The sequence below is a fragment of the Populus trichocarpa genome, chromosome 18 (assembly GCF_000002775.5).
Source record: "Populus trichocarpa isolate Nisqually-1 chromosome 18, P.trichocarpa_v4.1, whole genome shotgun sequence".
Lineage (NCBI taxonomy): Eukaryota > Viridiplantae > Streptophyta > Magnoliopsida > Malpighiales > Salicaceae > Populus > Populus trichocarpa.
Window position 1 is genome coordinate 2910980 of NC_037302.2, and position 19275 is coordinate 2930254.

General features: G+C 31.2%; 1 protein-coding gene and 1 non-coding gene across 2 annotated transcripts; one reads left to right on the forward strand and one right to left on the reverse strand.

Annotated features, from left to right (window-relative positions):
* Positions 1-12914: 12914 nt before the first annotated feature.
* TRNAF-GAA (transfer RNA phenylalanine (anticodon GAA)) lies at positions 12915-12987 on the reverse strand. The gene has a single exon. It is a non-coding gene; the product is annotated as a tRNA-Phe (tRNA).
* A 3812-nt stretch (positions 12988-16799) lies between these two features.
* Positions 16800-17909, forward strand: LOC7458981 (60S ribosomal protein L37-1). The gene is made up of 4 exons (XM_002324784.4): positions 16800-16907; positions 16992-17127; positions 17478-17579; positions 17694-17909. Exons 1-4 carry the CDS (start codon positions 16905-16907, stop codon positions 17741-17743), a joined length of 291 nt encoding a protein of 96 aa, XP_002324820.2. The 5' UTR covers positions 16800-16904; the 3' UTR covers positions 17744-17909.
* The last annotated feature ends 1366 nt before the right edge of the window (positions 17910-19275 follow it).

A 19275-nucleotide genomic window follows, 5' to 3' on the forward strand; every position in this document is an offset into this window, starting at 1 on the left:
ATGAAATAATTAAAACATAAAAAAGAGAGAGAAAAGGGATAGTTGGGTTTTAATTCATTTTAACATCATTAATGAGATTTTCATCAGCAATTCTGTTTGTAATTTGATACGTCAACAATACTAATGGAATTGCTTATAGATTTTTTTTATATTTTGCCGTTATTTCTGTAAAAAATTAGTGACAAAAATTTTTCATTGTAAATAATAATGGGATATTTTTTATCGATTGTTTTTTTCAATTGTCTAGTTGTTACTTTTCTTGGGTGAAAATGATATTTTAAAAAATAAATAGGTAAAAAGTAGGAGATTTTAATTTGTTAAAGGTTTTTTTTTTATCGCTTCTAAATATCATAATTAATGACTAAACATCTAAATGTACAAAATGATAAGAATATTTTATTGAATCAAATGTTTTGATTGTTAAAGAGTAATATATAATCATGTCTTCAAGCTTTGCCTATCATTTTAAATTTTTAGGATGAAATAATTAAAGAAAAAACAAGGTTTGAACTAGAGAATTAATAACTACATATTAATTCAATAAAAATAATATGATTTCATTCGTATCCCGTATGACGAAATGGTTAAGTATTAATGTTTGAACTAGAGAATTAAGTAAAGCACTAAAATCATAACAATATACGAATTACATATTAATTCAATAAGAAAAAATATATGATTTCATTCATAACCTTCTCTTTCTCTCCTTCCTGCGCTCTCTTTCAATAATCATTTATTGTTTTTTAAGTCGAAATGAGTGTAGATTTAGATTTTCTTTAATCTTAATTTATTGGTTTTTGTGTGATGTCCTTAGTTAGTGAGGTTTTGATCTCTCATTGAAAACTTCTTTCTTTTTGTTTTTGTTTTTGTTTTTGTATATCCAGTTGGGTTTGAATATTCATTCAAGAATCAAGGGTGAAGAGGAGTGCAGATCTTCTTCAACTACAATATTCATGGGGGTGAAGTTTATCAATTTTATTGTTGAAAAAATATGTTAGCACGTGATAAAGAGCTTTGTTTTTTCCTTCAATGGAGTGTTATAGTGCGCGGTCTATTCTTCTATGCGTTGAATTAGAAAGGCAAGTTATTTGTTATCTTGTGGGATGTTGTAAAAAGCTTGAAAAAACAAAGAAACAAAACTCGAGAAAGTGTTACCCGGAGAATCAACATGCAATATGCTATTCGTTTAATACAAGTAGGCTAACTTTTTCTTCTTCTTTTTCAGATTGGGCGCCCTATGGCACAGGCATTAGCAAGCCTGGAGGTTCCAAGACCGACAAAACTCCTGAGTTGATGGGAGATCTTTAATAGTACAAGTGCATGAAAGGGGCAAGACAAGCAAAGGCGTGCATATACATGAGAGTGACACAGTACTGACTATGAGCTCTCGATGCAATAGAAGATCATGTCACTAACTCAGTGCATCAATCCTTCATGCAAAATGTGATCGAAAAGTCCACGATAGCAATCCTCTTTCTTTCTAAAATCTGGGACCGCAAGACCACGACCATTCTTCTTTACTTCACAGTTGATTAAATTCAGTCTCTAATTCTCACATGAGTATATATGTAGATTCCAAAGTGAAATGTGTTCTTGCAAGTCCATGATCATACACCTCCTTTCTTGATGAAAACACAAGAAAGGAAAGGGGGTTTCTGATCCAATCCCTTCTCACCATGATAATCAAATTTTAATGTCTCTTTCTCTCAATCGATCTTTATCATATTTTGTAGCTATAAACTTGTTTTCTTTCATTTGATTATTGATTATACGTACGTTTTGCCCAAGTTTGTGGGATAGGTTTTTCTCTTGATTATAATAGATTTTTCTCTATTATACGTACGTTTTGCCCACTTGCTCACCTTTTCTCTTTTTCCCTTCCTTTTAGAATCTTTGTGAGTATTGGGTAGGGATACTTTCTAGTTTTTGAATGATTGATGCTATCATCTTTAAAAGAAGAAGAAGATACTTCTTTTTGCTTTTTCTAAATTTTCATCATAAAAAGTAGCATAGGTTTTTGCATGGTTTTGCTTTTGCTATTTCTAATGGGAAGTCAGCAACTTTTCTCGAGTACTACATGCATGCTCCTTCTAGTTCTAGCTAGCTTCCATTTTCCCTTCACGATCTCCCTTTGTTGCCTTGTCAGTTTTCACTCGAATGTAATCAAAATTCCCACTCATGAAATAGACAAAGACATATCCCCATTATCACAAAGGAAGTGCCACAATCACCCAATTAGAGTTGGTGTTTTGGTCTATGAGTTTTCAACCAAGATAATAAAACAAAACTTGTTCTCTTGCTAGTGCTGCATCTTTATTAGTTACAACACTTTTAGAAAATTAGTAAATACAAATAAAAACACTGATAGAATTTTTTGTCGGTAGAATGCGATGACCTTTACCGATATAATTTTCCATTCTTGTATCTATCGGTAAACACCGACAGAAAAATTATCTTGGTATATACCGAGGGAATTGCAGTGGGAAAATAAAAAAATGAAAAAAAAAAGAGTCAAACAGCATAATGACATGTAACTTTTACATACGACATTACCGATGAAATTAACACTTAAAATTCCATCGGTATATACTTAGGGAGTTACGGACAAAGACATGGTATTTTTACCGACAAAATGATCGACGAAGTTACTTACAAAATAATTTCATCGGTAATGCCATTGATAATATTTAATTTATGACCTGGCGATCGACCTTCCTCTCCCCCTCCCTCATTTCTCCTTTTTTCTTATGCATTTTTTTCTGCAACAAACAGCCACCCCCCCTAATCTCAACACAATTCAACCTCTCACAATAATTTCGGCAACCACAACACTCAGTTTGCCAACATCCGTATTTTGATTCAAATTTTATTGAAGATTCTCCACTTTAAGTAAGCAAATCTACCCTTTTTTTCATTTGAACTTAATTTTAAAATGTTAATTTTTTTGCATATTTTTGCAGTATATGTATTTTGTTTGGGTTTTTACTTGTTTTGCACCAATAAAAATACCAACCAACCGTACATTACATACGGGTGTACCAACAGAATGTGTCTATCGGTATATTCCAGTGACCATAGGAACCGTTCCCTTTCTTCCTGATATTGTTCATGGTGTTCATCGCATACAAGTATATCGATGAAATGTGTCCGTCAGTATATTCCAATGACTATGGGAATTGTTCACTTCTCAATGCGCCTATAATTAAAGTTTTTTTGCCTGTCCATTTTTGTTCCAACGGCATCACTCACGAAATGAAAAGTCATTGGTAATATTTTGAGGGCTTTTTGAAAAACAATTGTGCAATGCTACAACGTCGAGAGGGGGTCCCTTCATAGCAGGATCCATTTACCCACAAATACGACGCCTAGTGGAAGGATGACCTTTCAATGTAAGTTTGCTTTCACAACGACATGTTTAATAATTTTTTTAAAAATAATTTTTTTGTAATGACTGTTATTTCAGGTTTACAAACATTGAGGCTGCAAGAACAATAACATCAACTTTTCAATCGTCGATGAGAATCCTATTATTTCAAAAGAGCTAGGTTTCCAAACATTCTGAATGAAACCCGTAGGTCGATGCATAGTTTTCAAGGTTCAAGGTTAGTATTAACTTAAATATTTTTTATGTTAATTTGGTTAGTTTATCAAAATTACTAAAAATTTCTTTTTATAAATTTTTTACTTCAAAAGAAGTTTTGAATGGGAGAGAGCTGATAATAATGTTGCAGGGAGGGTTTGGGAGAATCATGTTGCAATTAGATAAGATTGAATTTGGGATAAAAAAAAATTATTCCATGTTGTCATAACTCATTTTTTTTGTTATTCCCCAAAATTTAACCCTTTTTCTTTTAAAATAAAAAAAAAATAATAATAAATAATAATAGTAAGAAGACTGACTTTTTGACAAAAACAAGTTGGAGAGAATTTCAAATACAGAGAAAGACAAAGCTGTAATTTTGAATGAATTAGGAGCACAATTGTACCCTCATTGTACCAAAAATTAGAGAGACGGTATAGATACAAGGTCAAATTAAATCATTATTTGCAAATCTACATAAAAATTAAGTCCAGAGATATAATTAGATTTTTAATAGGCTAATTTGATTTAATCATGAGGCTTAATTAGTGGAAAATTAAGTTTGGGAGCCCAATCCGGGCTTAATTGAGAAGATTGGAATTTTAGAAGACCAAACTTAATTTTTATAAAGTTAATTGATTCAAATCAGGGGTAAAATTGCAAGAAAATTAGAAGTTTAGGATCAATTTGGGGTTAAATTGAAGAAATTCATAGGCAATAACCTTTTTGGAAAATGCGCCAAACTCTGGGGACAAAACTGAATGAAATCAAGGGTGAAATTGAAGAAAATTAAAAGTTTAATGGTCAATTAAAGGTTAATTTGCATAAATCCAATAAAGACAAAATGTTCATCTTCCACCATTTATAAATACAGGATCATTCCAAGCTTTAAAGGAGGAGAAATCAGAGACCAAAATTGGAAAAAAAATTAGTTTTTTTCTAGTTTTTTTTCTTCTCCACCAGCTCTCTTCTTCCTCTTCCTCTTCCTCTTCCTCCATCGCGCCTTCGTCGCTGTTGCTGCCACCAGTTACACATCGGGCTTCCCAACACCACCAGCTATAAGTTTGGCAGCCATTTGCATACAGAACATTGGTTCTACATGCAAAAGGCTAAAAAATAATCACATGATCACTGGGCTGGACCAGTGACCATGTGAAGCTGGGTTAGACCCGTTTCAGCCCAGCCCAGATGGTTTGACCGGGTCCGGCCCATCATTTAAAAAATGAACAAAAAAAAAGAAAAAAAGTTTTTAGGCCATAAGCCAACCTAACCAAGCCGGGTTGCACCCATTTCAGCCCAGCCTGGATGGTTGGGCCAAGTCCAACCCAATATATTTAATAATATAATAATACTAAAATATTAAAAAATATTTTTAAAAAAATACAAATTTCAAAGTTTGAAATGGGAATTTTAAAAATATTTGTGGGCCCCTCGCATGTTTTCCCAATAATTTTACATAATATCAGGCTATAGACTTACACTGTAAGATACAGGCCTAGTATTAAAAATATCTGGTTTCCTCTAAAACTTCAAAAAAAATCAAAAAATTTAAAAAATAAATTTCCATTTCAAAAAAACAAAAAAAAAATATTTTCGTGCATACGGCCAAATCCTAAAGGTTTTTCATGCATATTTTCTAAAAGATAAAATCATATTTTTACCATGTTTTAAAAATGCAAAAATAGATATTGTAAACAGTTTATGATCATCCGTTAAGCTTTGGCCAAAATATCAAAAATCCTTCAACAACTATTTTGTTTAATTAATATTTGTAGTGTTAGGATTTAGCTGTAGACTTTAATACTTAGGGTATAAAATTACATTGTAAAGTATACCCTTAAGTATTAAAGATACAAAGTGCAAACTAAATGCGATACTAAAATTTAGCCCTTAGAACGATTAAGATTCAACCCAATAAGTTAAAGACTTCCTCACGAAAAGAGATCTACCTTAAACCTTACACAAGATCAATGGACAGGAACACGACTTAGATTAACAATCAAACAACAATGCAACTTACCTTAGGTAGGGTGCACTAGGGTGATGCGTCTTTTCCTTGCACAACCGTCTCTTACTCGAACTCTCGCGGATCATTAAGTTTCCTAGTGACTATAATACTAGGTGGTGACTCCTGAACTTTATAATCATAATTTTATGATTAAACCCAAAACTCATTTCCAACACACTTAGGAGGCAGACTTGTCATTCTCAACGCTGCGTTCGCCACGACACAAGTAGTAAAATTTTATTTTTCATTTACTAATAAATAATTAATTTGTACCATATAGGTTGCTTGATTTTTGGTACGAGGCGCAAAAGAAAGCCAAAAAATATATGAAAGAAAGAGAGCTTTCAGGCTGGAATGACGTGGTGTTTTGGAATGATTTCAGATTGTCGTACATCTCAGAAGCTGCATAGGTAAAGACATTCAGCACATGATGTCCGCACATTTCACGCGACATCACAGTTCAGTGTGGAAAATCAAAATCAGCGTGTTCACAGTTTTGTTACCACACACACTGGTAGCTCCATTCCGTTTATTTCACATGCGAAACGAATGGTAGGATTTTTGTTATTACATCCATTTTCTTATTAGTTTTTTTTTATAAATATATTTAACTAACAATATTTTTCTCTTGCAGGCTATGGTTCTTGGACGCAAGCCAAGCCCGATAGAGCTTTTTGATGAAACACATGTGTGGAGTGATGATCGTCCAAAAAAAGTGTAATAGTTCGTAGATAACCGAGCTCATTTCTTTGTGGTATGTTGGTTTTCAAATATATTTTTCTTAAGTTATTATTTCCTTGAATTTGATGAATTTATTTTTTCTTTCGATGATACATATAACAGCCAGTTGAAGGAGAGATATAGGGATAATCCTTTGACCCATCCGGATATCGATCCGGATTTGCGGTTAGAGGTAGGATCGTCCAGTGAACGCGATAAAAATTGAGTGTATGAACTTTCTAACATTACAGCCGAGAACTTGCAGATGGCTTGTAGTTTTTTAACCGTAAGATGCTCGCAATCGATTCTAAGAACTCAAACTTCAAAGTTCGCAGTGATGTTAGACCAATGAGTATAGGCTCGGACAACCCATCTTAATGAAAAATATGAACGACTCACTGCTAATTATGAAGAACTCTGTTGATTGGTGATGGAGATGAGATCATAGATGGGCGGTACATGTGCACCCTCTAATTGGCCCCACGGTCCCAGCGATGATCAACCTCCTTCTTTTCCTCCTCCAGCGTCGCCTCTATTTTTTATTTATTGTATTTGAGCATACAAATGTTTAAATTTGTAATAAATATTTGCTTTTATATTATTTTAATTATTTTCTACTTATCTTCAATATATTTTAAAAAAATATATTTTTAAAAAAATATTACAAACGGGGTTACTGACAAAACAACTCTGTTGATATATTCCATAGAGAGTTTGAAAAGAATTACTACAAATGTCAATACTACTGTTAACTCACCGATGAAATTACAAATGACATTCTATCGATGATATGTTATGTTTACCAATAGATATGCCGACGGGCAAACAAAAACACCGATGACATTATATATATGGTTTTCTTATCAGTGATATGTTAAATTTACCAGTGGAGATAATGACGGACTGAAGCGAGTAAATTTTCTTTTTTCACTCACTTTGTCCGTCTATAAATTCATCATATATTTATTATTGACAGAACATAAGTTCCCGGTGAGAGTTTTTTGACAGGCCATTTTCATTCATAAACCGGTCGGTAATAGACGTACCAACAGATTGTAAGTGTAAATACCGACAGAAATTTGTATCGGTAAAACTATTAAATCCAGTAGTGCAACCCTTCAATGCAAGTACATATTTTTGTATGATAGTCAAATGTGCTCTCCTTTATTGAACTTAATCTAATGGTATATACTTTTTTAATCCAATCTAATTAGATAAGTATCAAGATAATCTCCCAATTCATGAAATTCTTTGATGAAGGTGGATAGGCATAGCAAGCTAGTTAAGTACTTTTACGTATGGTTTAATTGGTCACAAAAAAAGAAAATGTCATATAGACACATGTTAAAACCATTAAAACTTCTGATTAAAAAAACACAAAAAAAGCATTAAATTTTCAAATACAATTCATCTAGAAGAAATGGGTTGAAGGATGAGGCAGGTCTTCACTAGGACCAAATAGTGATAAGGGGGAGCATATGTATCACTCATGTGTGATTTCAGTACCATGTATAATCATCAGAGTCTGGCCATCTCAGCAATAAGTCTTTGTGTTAGTGGTAAGATGGGTTGTCCAATCTTCAACTTATTGATTTAAAGTCGCCTGGAACTCCAACGGTTGAAACACTTCAGGTTGTTCAAAAGTCCTCGGTCGTAGTGTTTGAGATACCACAAACCCGATTTCTATTAGGTGCACCAAACGATCCTGCCTCCAACCGCAATTCTAGATCGAGTTTCGGATGGGTCAAATGATCATCCTCGTATCTCTCTTGCAATCGGGTGTTATATGTTTCCTAAAAAAATCAGCAAATTCAAAAAATAATTACTTAAGAAAAGAAATTCTTGAAATCCAACATACTTCTTAGCTTAGTTATCCACGAGTTGCTACACCCATTTCTGATGGTCATCTCAAGTTTGCAGATTGTCTGGATGATATTCGTTTAAAGCATCTCCATGTGTTGTGTATGCAACTTGTTAGAGTATATATCTCTAAAGAAGTGACTAATCTCCGTGAGTGCATCTCATATCTCTTTTGGCAATAAATCTCGGTAAGCAAGTGGAATGAGTGTTTGTATAAATACATGGCAGTTATGACTTTTTATTCTAAACAATTTGCAATTCTTTAAATCCACTAATATAGATATGTTCAAAGCATGTCCATCAAGAAAGCACAAACTCTTAAGCTATTTTTAGACAAGTAATTGTGCATTCTTCTCTAAGACGAAGCTGGTTTTGGGCTTTGCGAACCATTACCCATCATAAACCAACTTCATATTTTTTACGGTGAAAAAAAAGTATATTCATTACAGCTTTTATATTGTCTTTTCTCTTTCCTTTCGCATCCATAACCATGATAAAAATGTCTTCAAACACGTTCTTTTCAATCTGTATGACATCAAGATTATGGCGGAGAAAATTGGTCTTCCAATAAAGAAGTTCTCATAAAATACTTCGCTTTACCCAATTACGGGTCACACTAAAACTAGAAAACTCTTGCTTATCGGATTGAAAACCAAGCACAATGTCATCATACTGCGACACCACGTCATATAATTTTTCACTCAATGGTACTAGCGGTGCAACATCCCTTTCAACTCTACCAACAATGAAGCCATTTCTATTCTTTAACACCATTTATTGGCAAAAACTGCCAATGGTAATCAAAAAAAGATATTTTAACACTATTTATTAACATAAAAGCCTTGTTATTTTCCATATAGTATGAACATGCTAGTTTTTCATGCGTGCTCCAACCAGAAATCATTTCATATGCAGGAAAATCATTGATATTCCACATTAAAGATGTTTTCATCTGAAAATTATGTTTCCTCGATACATCATAAGTTAAAGTCTTAGATGACCACAACTGATTCAACTCATCAATCAACGGTTGAAGACAAACATCTATATTCTAACTCGGACTATTAGAACCGGGTATGACCATAGATAAAAACATGAACTCTGACTTCATACACATCCCTAATGGCAAGTTGTAAACTGTGAGTATCACCGACCAACAAGAATAAGGAGCAGCAAATGACCCGAATGGATTGAATCCGTCTGTACATAACTTAAAATGTATGTTCTTTAATTCCATTAAAAATTAAGGATTCACTCTATTAAAATTTTTACAGGCTTCACTGCCCGATAAGTGCATTATAACTCCATCTACCACATCATATGAATGATGTCATGTCATGTGCTCAACAGTCTTTGGAGACATGAATAACATTTGCAGTTTATAAGTGATTAAGAAGAATATAAGTTTTCTATGGAATTGACCCAATCAACTCTGTATTTTCAAGATAGTACAACATGCAGATATTTGAACACATATCAAATTATGTTGATTTAACAACATAAAAGTTCTCTTTCATCCTAAGGTAAAATGGTTCTTGCTCATTCGACAATTCTGTCATAACCGACCTTACACAATCCATGATCTGACTTGATGATAAACACCTATGCAACGATCAATAATTTATTATGATTTATGCATCCATTTCATAATGGTTCATCAGAATCTTTCAAAAGATTAAAAAAAACTGGTCACATCTGCATTTGGTTCTTCATCTACAATTAAGCATTCACATGCATAACCTCAATTCATTCATATCATATCCATAACCATATTCCTATAAGGATTATTATTATCATCTATAACTCCATACACATTGCTAGAACTAGAAGTTAACTCAGTCATCCTTTCTACCATGGTCTCGTGAGCATATAGTTCTCCGTGTGTAAACCCATACAAGTATTTCTCTATGAATTCTTTTTGTAGAGGATGCATCGTTACAATGTCTGGATTAAGAAACTTTTTATTTTTACACCTCTTACATAGATATTTAATATCGTAGATGCTCTCCCTATTTCATTAGAAAAGGATATTTTATTTTTTATGTTGAATAATATTGTTTATTACTATCTTAAATAGATTTTTGTTGATTGTTAGTTGATGATGGTTGAGTAACAATATTACATATGAACATAAAACCAATTTTGATTATTATAACATGGTGATTAATAATAATGTAATATTTGATCAAGATATTATAGATATGTAGCAACTTGAATATCATTTGTATTTTTTTAATGCAAATATCTTCCTATTAAGTAAGGTAAATTTATTCTAATTAGGTTGGCTTTTTCATAATTTACTGTTATTTAAAAAAAAATTATTTAGTAGAGTGACACATCTTTTGAAGCTCAATTAAATATCAATCTATAAAACTAGTCTTCATGCATGCATGTGTGTATTGCAAGTTCTTAAAAACACAACTATCTACGTTATTTCTATTTCATATCACGATGTTTTGAACAAACATTTAGGGAAAATCTAAATATTTGAAAAAGATTAAGCTTTCGCATTTGATATGAGAATGATGGTGTAAGATTGGAAACTTGCAAAATAAGTCTTATTAGAAGCTTCAGGGAATCCTATAATGTTTAAATCATAATTAGGATGATATTGGTAGAGAAAAAAAAAATGTAAAGAAGAGGTGTTTAGGAGTGTGATAGTGATTATTTTTTAAAGTGTTTTCCACTCGGAAATGCATCAAAATATTATTATTTTTTAAAAAAATATTTTTTACATTAGCACATCAAAACAATAAAAAAAAATAAAAAAATAATTTTAAACAAAAGAAAAATCATTTTTTAAAAAAACATTATTTAGAACACAATTCAAAATAACCCCTTGTACGAAGATCCATACACATTATTATTCCCTTTAATTATATTGTACTCTAAAACGCGTGGGAGTTTCACTGTGCTTTTGTCACTATGTAAAATTTTATTTTTTTTAAATTTGGTCCTAAAACTTTTTTTGAGGCGATTTAGTCCAATTTAAGAAGCAATTGATTTCAAATTCTTATGAAAGGGTGAGATAGGAATAGGGGAGACCGAAATGAAAAACGCGGCAAACATGGGTAGTGTACCATAAGTTTTGAAAAAAAATACACTTTGGTCCTCCAACTTAAACAATCACTCAAATTATACAATTTTGGTTCCTCAAAATTGTTTCAATTTTATTTTTGTACAGAGGTTTATTTTTGTTATTTTTTGCTCCCTTGTTGAGAGGAGAAATAGAGGGGTCGTCGGATTCCGGCGATAGAAAGAGAAACTTGTCGTTGGCATCGATTTAGACCACTAAAATGGTGGATTTTGTGTCAAATTATTATATTTGATTAGGGGAGTTCATATTAGGTGTTTTTGTACCTTAAAAGTTCATGAAAAAAGAGATATGAGCTCGGGTTGATTTTTGGTTTTAGGCCGAGTTCGGTTTTGTAGGCGGTTTTCGAGTTTTTTTAGGCTTTGGTTAGATTTGTCGTGATTTCTAAAGTTTTTTATAGGTATTTTAGGTCAAAAACGGGTTGAAAGACAGGTTTTTAGGTCAAAAAAACATTGACCCTGATTTTTCAGCCACCACAGTGGTCGGAATCTGGGTAAAACAGGCAACGCGACGCAAATTAAAAAAAAAACAAACAACGCGGGCCCACGTGTGGGCCCTGTTAAATGGGCCAGGCTGACCTGGCTTCCCAGGTCTAGCAGCGCCTAGCCCTTTTTTTCCCCTATTTTTTTTATTTCAATTGATGCTTTTTTAAATAAAAAAAAAAAACATAATTATATTTACATTCGTACTCCTCTCTTTTATTTTGTTTATAGAACCTCTTTTAAATAATATTGATTTTTTGGTTATGCGTTTAATTTTTGGAGAGGTTTTTCTTATTAATCTATGGTTTTGTTTTTATCTTTTGTATAGATAAACTATGTTTTTGAAAATAACAAATATTTATTTTCATATGATAGTTTCAATATGTGTAGCCTTGCATGTTATTCTTTTTTTCTTTTTATTTTATTCAATCAATTTAATATGTTTGTCTTTTTTTATTATTGTTTGATTAATTAGTAAACATAATCAGGTAAATGTTCTATTTTTTAAAATTAAATATCTTGATTTACATCTGTCTCTCGGTATTTTAAGTTCTGTTTTTAGGTGTCATTAATGATTTTTTATTTATTTATTAGTGTATATAATTCTTAATTTATTTGATTATATGTATACATAAATTTTTAATTTGTTAAATTTTTTAAACTACAAAAATTTATTACAAAAAATCTATATATATAATATTTTATAAAAAAATAAAATTATTCAACCTGTGACACAGCGAGTGAGATTGCAAGTATTAAACTAACAAAGGTAACAAGGGTGAGATTTTGTGTTCCATTTCGTAGAAAAATTCCACCTTCTTTCCTGGGAAAGATTGAAAACGATTTGGCCATTTGGTAGAAACTATCAATTCGGCTGTCAATGTATTTTTTTTTTTTTTTTAAGATGTACAGATCTCAATTCGAATATCTAGAAAAAAATATCTTCTTGAGTTCTTGTGCTTGAAGTATAATGCACTGCAAAAATTGAAGGCTGATTCATGCCTATCAAGCCCATGTTGGGTAGGTTAAGAGTGAGGGCTTTGGGCTTAATAAGTTGTAGGGAAAGATCCGACTAAGTAAAATCAGGAAAGGGCCCAAACATTACTTTGTTTCGAGTGGGAAAAAAAAACAAAAGAAAAAAAAAGAAAACAGAAAGAAAGAAAAATAAAATGCGGTGAGCGTGGATCGAACACGCGACCTTCAGATCTTCAGTCTGACGCTCTCCCAACTGAGCTATCCCCGCTTTTGCTTCGAAGTTCTCTTACCGTTATATATAATATATTCATTAGATTCTTTGAACATGAATGATTTACGTATAATTTGACACTTTTCTTATGCGGTCCCTACGATCATAAATTATTTTGCTGTCAGTTTTCATGTTGATTTAAATGATATTTTTTAGGAAAAAAAAGATGGGGGGATAAAATTAACTAATACAACCCAAGTAGAGATTTCTGTTTTTTTTTTTTTTTCTGAAAAGATGATGAGCTTGAATTTTTTTTTATTATTATTAACGTGGATGTCCGGATCAGTTTGCGTGCACATTGACTAATACCACGAGCCCTGAAGTTAACAACCATATAAACTTCTAGTGACCATCATATTAGCAACTATATGGCTAAATCTGAGACCACGGGAAGAGTAAATTTTTTGATCCCAAGTTCTTATTACTAGTCGTATCCATAGTTGAATCTTAAATATGAATAATATGGAGATCTCTCAGATAAAATATAAGCTTCAGAAAAAAGGAAAATTGATGAAAAAAATATCATGGGGCCAATGAGGTATCGATAATTTGATGTCGTGGGTGAGAAGGACTCCAGTTGATGCCAAAGTTCTCTTTGAAATTAATTGCTGAGAAAAGCACGACAAATCACCAAGTCACTATGATGCATGCATGAGCGTAGCAAAGAGATGATTTACTGTAAAGAGTTGGTTGGGACTTTCTAAATTTATAATGAGATTTTTCGAGCTATAATTGCTTTCCATAGGACTAGGGCATTGGGATTTTGGAGTTCTAAGATGCATCGTTTTGTGATGTAGGAGTGAGGCCTCCTTATTTATCATAGGTATAGTTTGAAATTGTGTTTTAAACAAAGTTTTATAAAGTTTTAAATTTTTTTATATTTTTATATTTTTAGATTGTTTTAATATGCTGATATTAAAAATAATTTTTTTAAAAAAATACATTATTTTTCATCTTAGAGATTGTTTTTTCTTGCCAAGAACAAATAATTTTTATTTTTTGAAATGCATCATTCAAATACATTTTATTTATATTAAATATAAAAGAAACAAAAAATTAGATATAAATTATAATAATCTCTTTGAAACACTATAAAAATACAAAATAATTATAAAACAATAACTAGTGTTTAAAAGAAGTGAACTAAACAATTTTTTAATAAAAAATTAAAGAGAGATAGTATTAATTTAAATTAAATAAAGAATTAATAAAACAAAAGATGTCATGCATTGCCGCTCACCTGGCCAACTACCCATGAGCTTAGGTGAGCTTGGAACCCAGCCCCACGTATTCTGGCTGATTTTTCTTAAAAGAAAACTAACACATACACTTCAATATATATTTTTTCTTATTTTTTTATACTAGATGAAAGGTCATTTTCTGTTGCAAATTTGTCATCGTTTGCGATATTTTTTGATTAATAAAAAATTAAGATCCGAGTTTTAAAACCCTAAAACACACATTTAATTTTATTTTTTTTTACCTGAAAATATCTTAAAATACGCTCTAAAAGCCTTAAAAGCTCATGTTTGCAGCCACATAACAAACTTTAATCTATCAAAAAAAAAAAATTGAATCCAAAAAAACTTTAATGACCCTAACCTACTTTTTCAACATTGTGAGAGGAAAAAATAAACCACTTCCATGAATCCCTTTGAAAATTTCAATTCATTGACATTAAAATCACTCTTTTTAATGACTAAAATGTCAACAACCATTAATTTTTTGTCTTCTCAACATGTTTAGTGACATTCTCTCTACTCTCTTAGCTTTCAAGATCTGAAATGTAAAAAAAAATAAAGTTTCTAATTGAAATTTAAAATGTTAAAATTCCGAGGACCAACAAAAAATAAATTGAAAAGTATAGGAAGCAAATTGAAATTTTCCATGCTAATATCGAAATGGAGTTTGTTTTTTATTATTATTAAATTTGGAATGTATTTTTTAATTTCTATTTTTAACAACTAATAAATTTTTATTTTATACAATCAGTCTTCAATTCATCATTAAAATATCCCAAAACATTTTGATAGCATAAGGAAATACAAATTAAAGACATCTTAACTTATAAAAGCACGATGATTTAATTGGAAGGATGAAATACCAATTAAAAACGTTTGATGGTCAAAAAAAAAAAAAAAAGCACATTATTCATATAAACAATGCACACCTTATAATTTTCAACATCCAAAAAAATTTTATTTATAAAATTGGTTATTTATAATTAAAATATCCTTAAATAAAGTTTGAAAAAAAATACAAATTAAAAGACTAAAACGACAATCATTTAACTTGGGAGCAACAACCAATAAATTTTTATTTTTTAAAATTGATCTTCAATTTATCATTAAAATATCTCCAAATGCTATGTGTTTGTATGCATGAGAAAATACAAATTAAAGATATCTCAACTTACAAAATCACAACCATTTAACTTGAGAGATTGAAATAACAATTAAAAAAAATTGGATGGCCAAAACTATATATATAACAGCTCCCATCCCATAATTTTTAGTATATTTGTTAGTGTTAATTAAGTTAGTTCATATATCACCTTATCATTATCAAAAAATTAATATATTACTTTTCGATTATAATTTTTTAATTTAATACTTGTCTCATTTTTAATGAATCAAGGTATTGGAGTAAATTAAAGAAATAAAAAACAGTTGTTTTGAAGTATCCTTTACTGCTAAAAATTAGATTTTATCAGGCATAAGAAACATTTTGAGACTTTTGGTAACATATTTTTTAACGGATTAATAAAAATTCTAAATAATAAAATATATTTGATAGATTATTAAATATTAAATATTAAATATTTATTTATGAAACGTTTTTCTTAAACAAACAATCCTAAAAATCTCATCTACAATTTCTTTTCAACTTTATAGCAAGATAAAATTCAATTTAAATTTTTTTTATATTATTAACTATTGACCACTAATATTAATCTTTTAAATCATTCTTGTTAAACTTAATCCAAGATTGACCCGATACAAGGACCAAGTCACAAGTTGAGTAAACTAATCTATTTTTTTTAAAATAAAAATAATATCATTTCAAAAAATAACATAATTAAAAAAATTAATGATTTTGATTAAGTCAATCGAATTACAATCAACTCAGGTTTTTGAATGGGTTCAAACCATGTCAACTCCTTTTATTTTTTTTAAATTAATCTAAAATAGATTTAACCAAATCTTAAATCCACCTGACTAATTTAAATTTCATAAAGTTTTCTAAATATAAAACATATTGATTGTCTACCATAAGAAAAAAAAAGTAAAGGTAATAAAAGACATCAATATCTGGATTTTTTTTCCTTTAAAATCACTAGATAATAATAGGGGTGAGCAAAAAAACCGGAAAAAAATAACTGAAAAAACCAAACCGTGAAAAAAACTCGATTAAACTGATTAAAATTTTAAAAAAACCGAGCTAAAACAAAAAAATCGAGCCAAACCGGTTTGAACCGGTTTTTATTCTAAAAAACCGAACCGAACCGAAACCGGTCGGTTTGAATTGGTTTTGGTTTTTATTAAAAAAAATAATCAAATCATTCGATTTGATTATTTTTTTTAATAAAAACCAAACCCAATCAAAAATAATCACCCCTAAATGATAACAACAACAAAAGCATTAACCCAATTGTATTTGTAGGGGGGAAAAAACAGATATAGAAAAAAGAAAAAGAAAAAAAGAAGAAGATTAAACCAATTGTGACTGAAGATAACAGAATAAGCCCAACTCTTAGATGAAATCCGAACGGAGGCCCATATTACTTCAAAACCGGCCCAGAAAAGTCTTCTTAAGAAAACCCTAAATCTTCACTATATAAATTCCTTCCTCTGCCGTCAGCCTAAACTTTCCTCCCCAGTGATAGGGTTTTTGCAGCCGAAGAAGAAGAAGAAATGGTACTCTTCTTCCCTTCCATGTAACAACAATTGCTTTGTTGATTGATGGTGTGTTACCGACATGTTTGTTTGTTTGTTTTGTAGGGGAAAGGAACAGGGAGTTTTGGTAAGAGAAGAAACAAGACTCACACCCTCTGTGTGCGATGCGGCCGCCGCAGCTTTCATCTCCAGAAAAGCCGTTGCAGTGCTTGTGCTTTTCCTGCTGCCCGTGTCAGAAAATGTAAGTTGCACCCTTTCTAATGGATCGAGAGTTGCTTCATAGACGTTCTTACTTTTTATTACTTAAAGCAAGATTTGTGGTTTCTTCATTGCTTCTTAATTTATTTTGTTATTTTCTTGTTGCTTTACTTGAATCTTTTTAATATTTTTGGGATTTGTATTTTGATTGACTTTAACCAGCTTAAGACCTTTTTTTATTCAATCTGAGTTTAAGAATGAGAATTGTAGCTCTGTTTCCATGCCAGGAAATCATTTGTTATTTTGCTCCCAGGGTATATTTTTGTGTGAATTTTTTTTTGCATGTTGTGTTTGTAAAATTTATGACGTAATCATTTGGTACCTGTTTCTTAGATAACTGGAGTGAGAAGGCTATTCGCAGAAAGACCACTGGAACTGGCCGAATGAAGTACCTCCGTCACCTGCCACGCAGGTTCAAGACTAACTTTAGAGAAGGTAAAATTAAAACTCAGTTTGTTGTTGAAATTTGTTGATTGTTCATGTGATGTGAACGTAAATTTATCTTCTTGAATTGGTTTTGATGTTCTGTTATTTTTTTGGTTTGTTTAGGTACTCAAGCAGCTCCAAGGAACAAGGGAGCTGCAGCAGCTTCATCGTAAGTGTTAGAAGGGCGATGAAAGTGTGTTTTATTTCAATGTTTTTGAATTTGCAAACAAGAAGTTTTGAATTGTTGTTACTTGTTAGACACTGAATTGTTTTCAACAATGGAGAGTTACAAATGTTTATCCTTCTGTCATGGTAATGAATGGTGATCACCTTTTATTATGTGTGCCGCGCGTCTAATATCCAACTTTTCTTACGCATTGTGCCATCCAATAAAAATGGTTGCAATTAGGTTGTTCCTTGAACATGCATTTACATGGGGATTGGGGGTGGGTGTTTCTAAGATGATGCACGGTGATTGACACAGTGCAGGCTTCTTAAGCATCATGGTATCTTAGCTTAACGGGTCTTTGATTGAGATGTATGGTAATATTGCAGAGCTGGAACTAGCTGGCCTTATTTTTACGTTCTGATATTGATAAATTTTATTGTTATGGAATGCGTGATGGTTAAAGATTATGCATTTGTTGAGCGATGCTCTATTCAAGGTCAGGCATCAGTCCGCTTTCAGTTTATCATATCAGTTGAGCAATGTAAGCATGACTGCGTCTGTTGTGGTCAGGAATTTGGAGTCACTTCTATGTGTGCATTGTCTCACAGCTCCGCTTCCATTGCATGATTTCTGTTTTATATTGGAGGCCCGTTAAGCAGAGACTGGCCATGTTCAGAAAACGAGAGAAAAAAAAAACAGTTTTCGGTGAATCTGATAGGTCTTCGCCTGCTTTCTGATTTATCCCAGCCATAAGGTGGTGGTGTTATTGATTTAAGTTGGATAGCGTTTATAATCAATCAACTGGCAACTTTTGTTGTAACAATCCGTTTGGCTATATGAACATGGGAAATCAATTCTGCATCCAAAGGTTTTGATTGAAAATTTATTAAAATAATATTTTTTAATTTTTTAAAATTTATTTCTAATATTAACAAATTAAAAAAAAATTGTAGAAAATTTCATGAAAAGTCAGAAAACCGCAGATCCTGTTTATCTTATCCGTTTCTGACTTAAATAATGACTTGTCAATATTTTTGCAAGAACCCTCAAATCCGCCATGGAAACCCAAAGAAATTTCGATGCATCATAGTATCGTATCTATTCAGTTCATTCTACAAGCCAATTTTGATGCTTTTCAAGCATTTCAGCCACAGTGTTAAGCCCTGCTGGCCGGAAACTGGAAAGTAAATAATTTTTTTAAAAAATAAAATTTTAAAAATAAATTATTTTTCAATGTTTGATAGTGTCATAAAAAATCAATTGGAAAACACTTTTCAATGTTTAGTTATATTATGAAAAATAAGTTAGAAAATAATTTATTAATATAATTCTTCAAATTTATTAAAATAATAAGAAACAAATCTTAAACCCTGTTTGTTTGCTGGAAAATAGTTTCCTTCTGAAAATTGATTTTCTTGGAAAATGAATTATTTTCTGATGTTTGGTAGTGTCATGGAAAATAAGTTGAAAAACACTTTTCAGTATTTGGTTATGTTATGAAATGTTTGGTTATGTTATGGAAAATAAGCTGGAAAA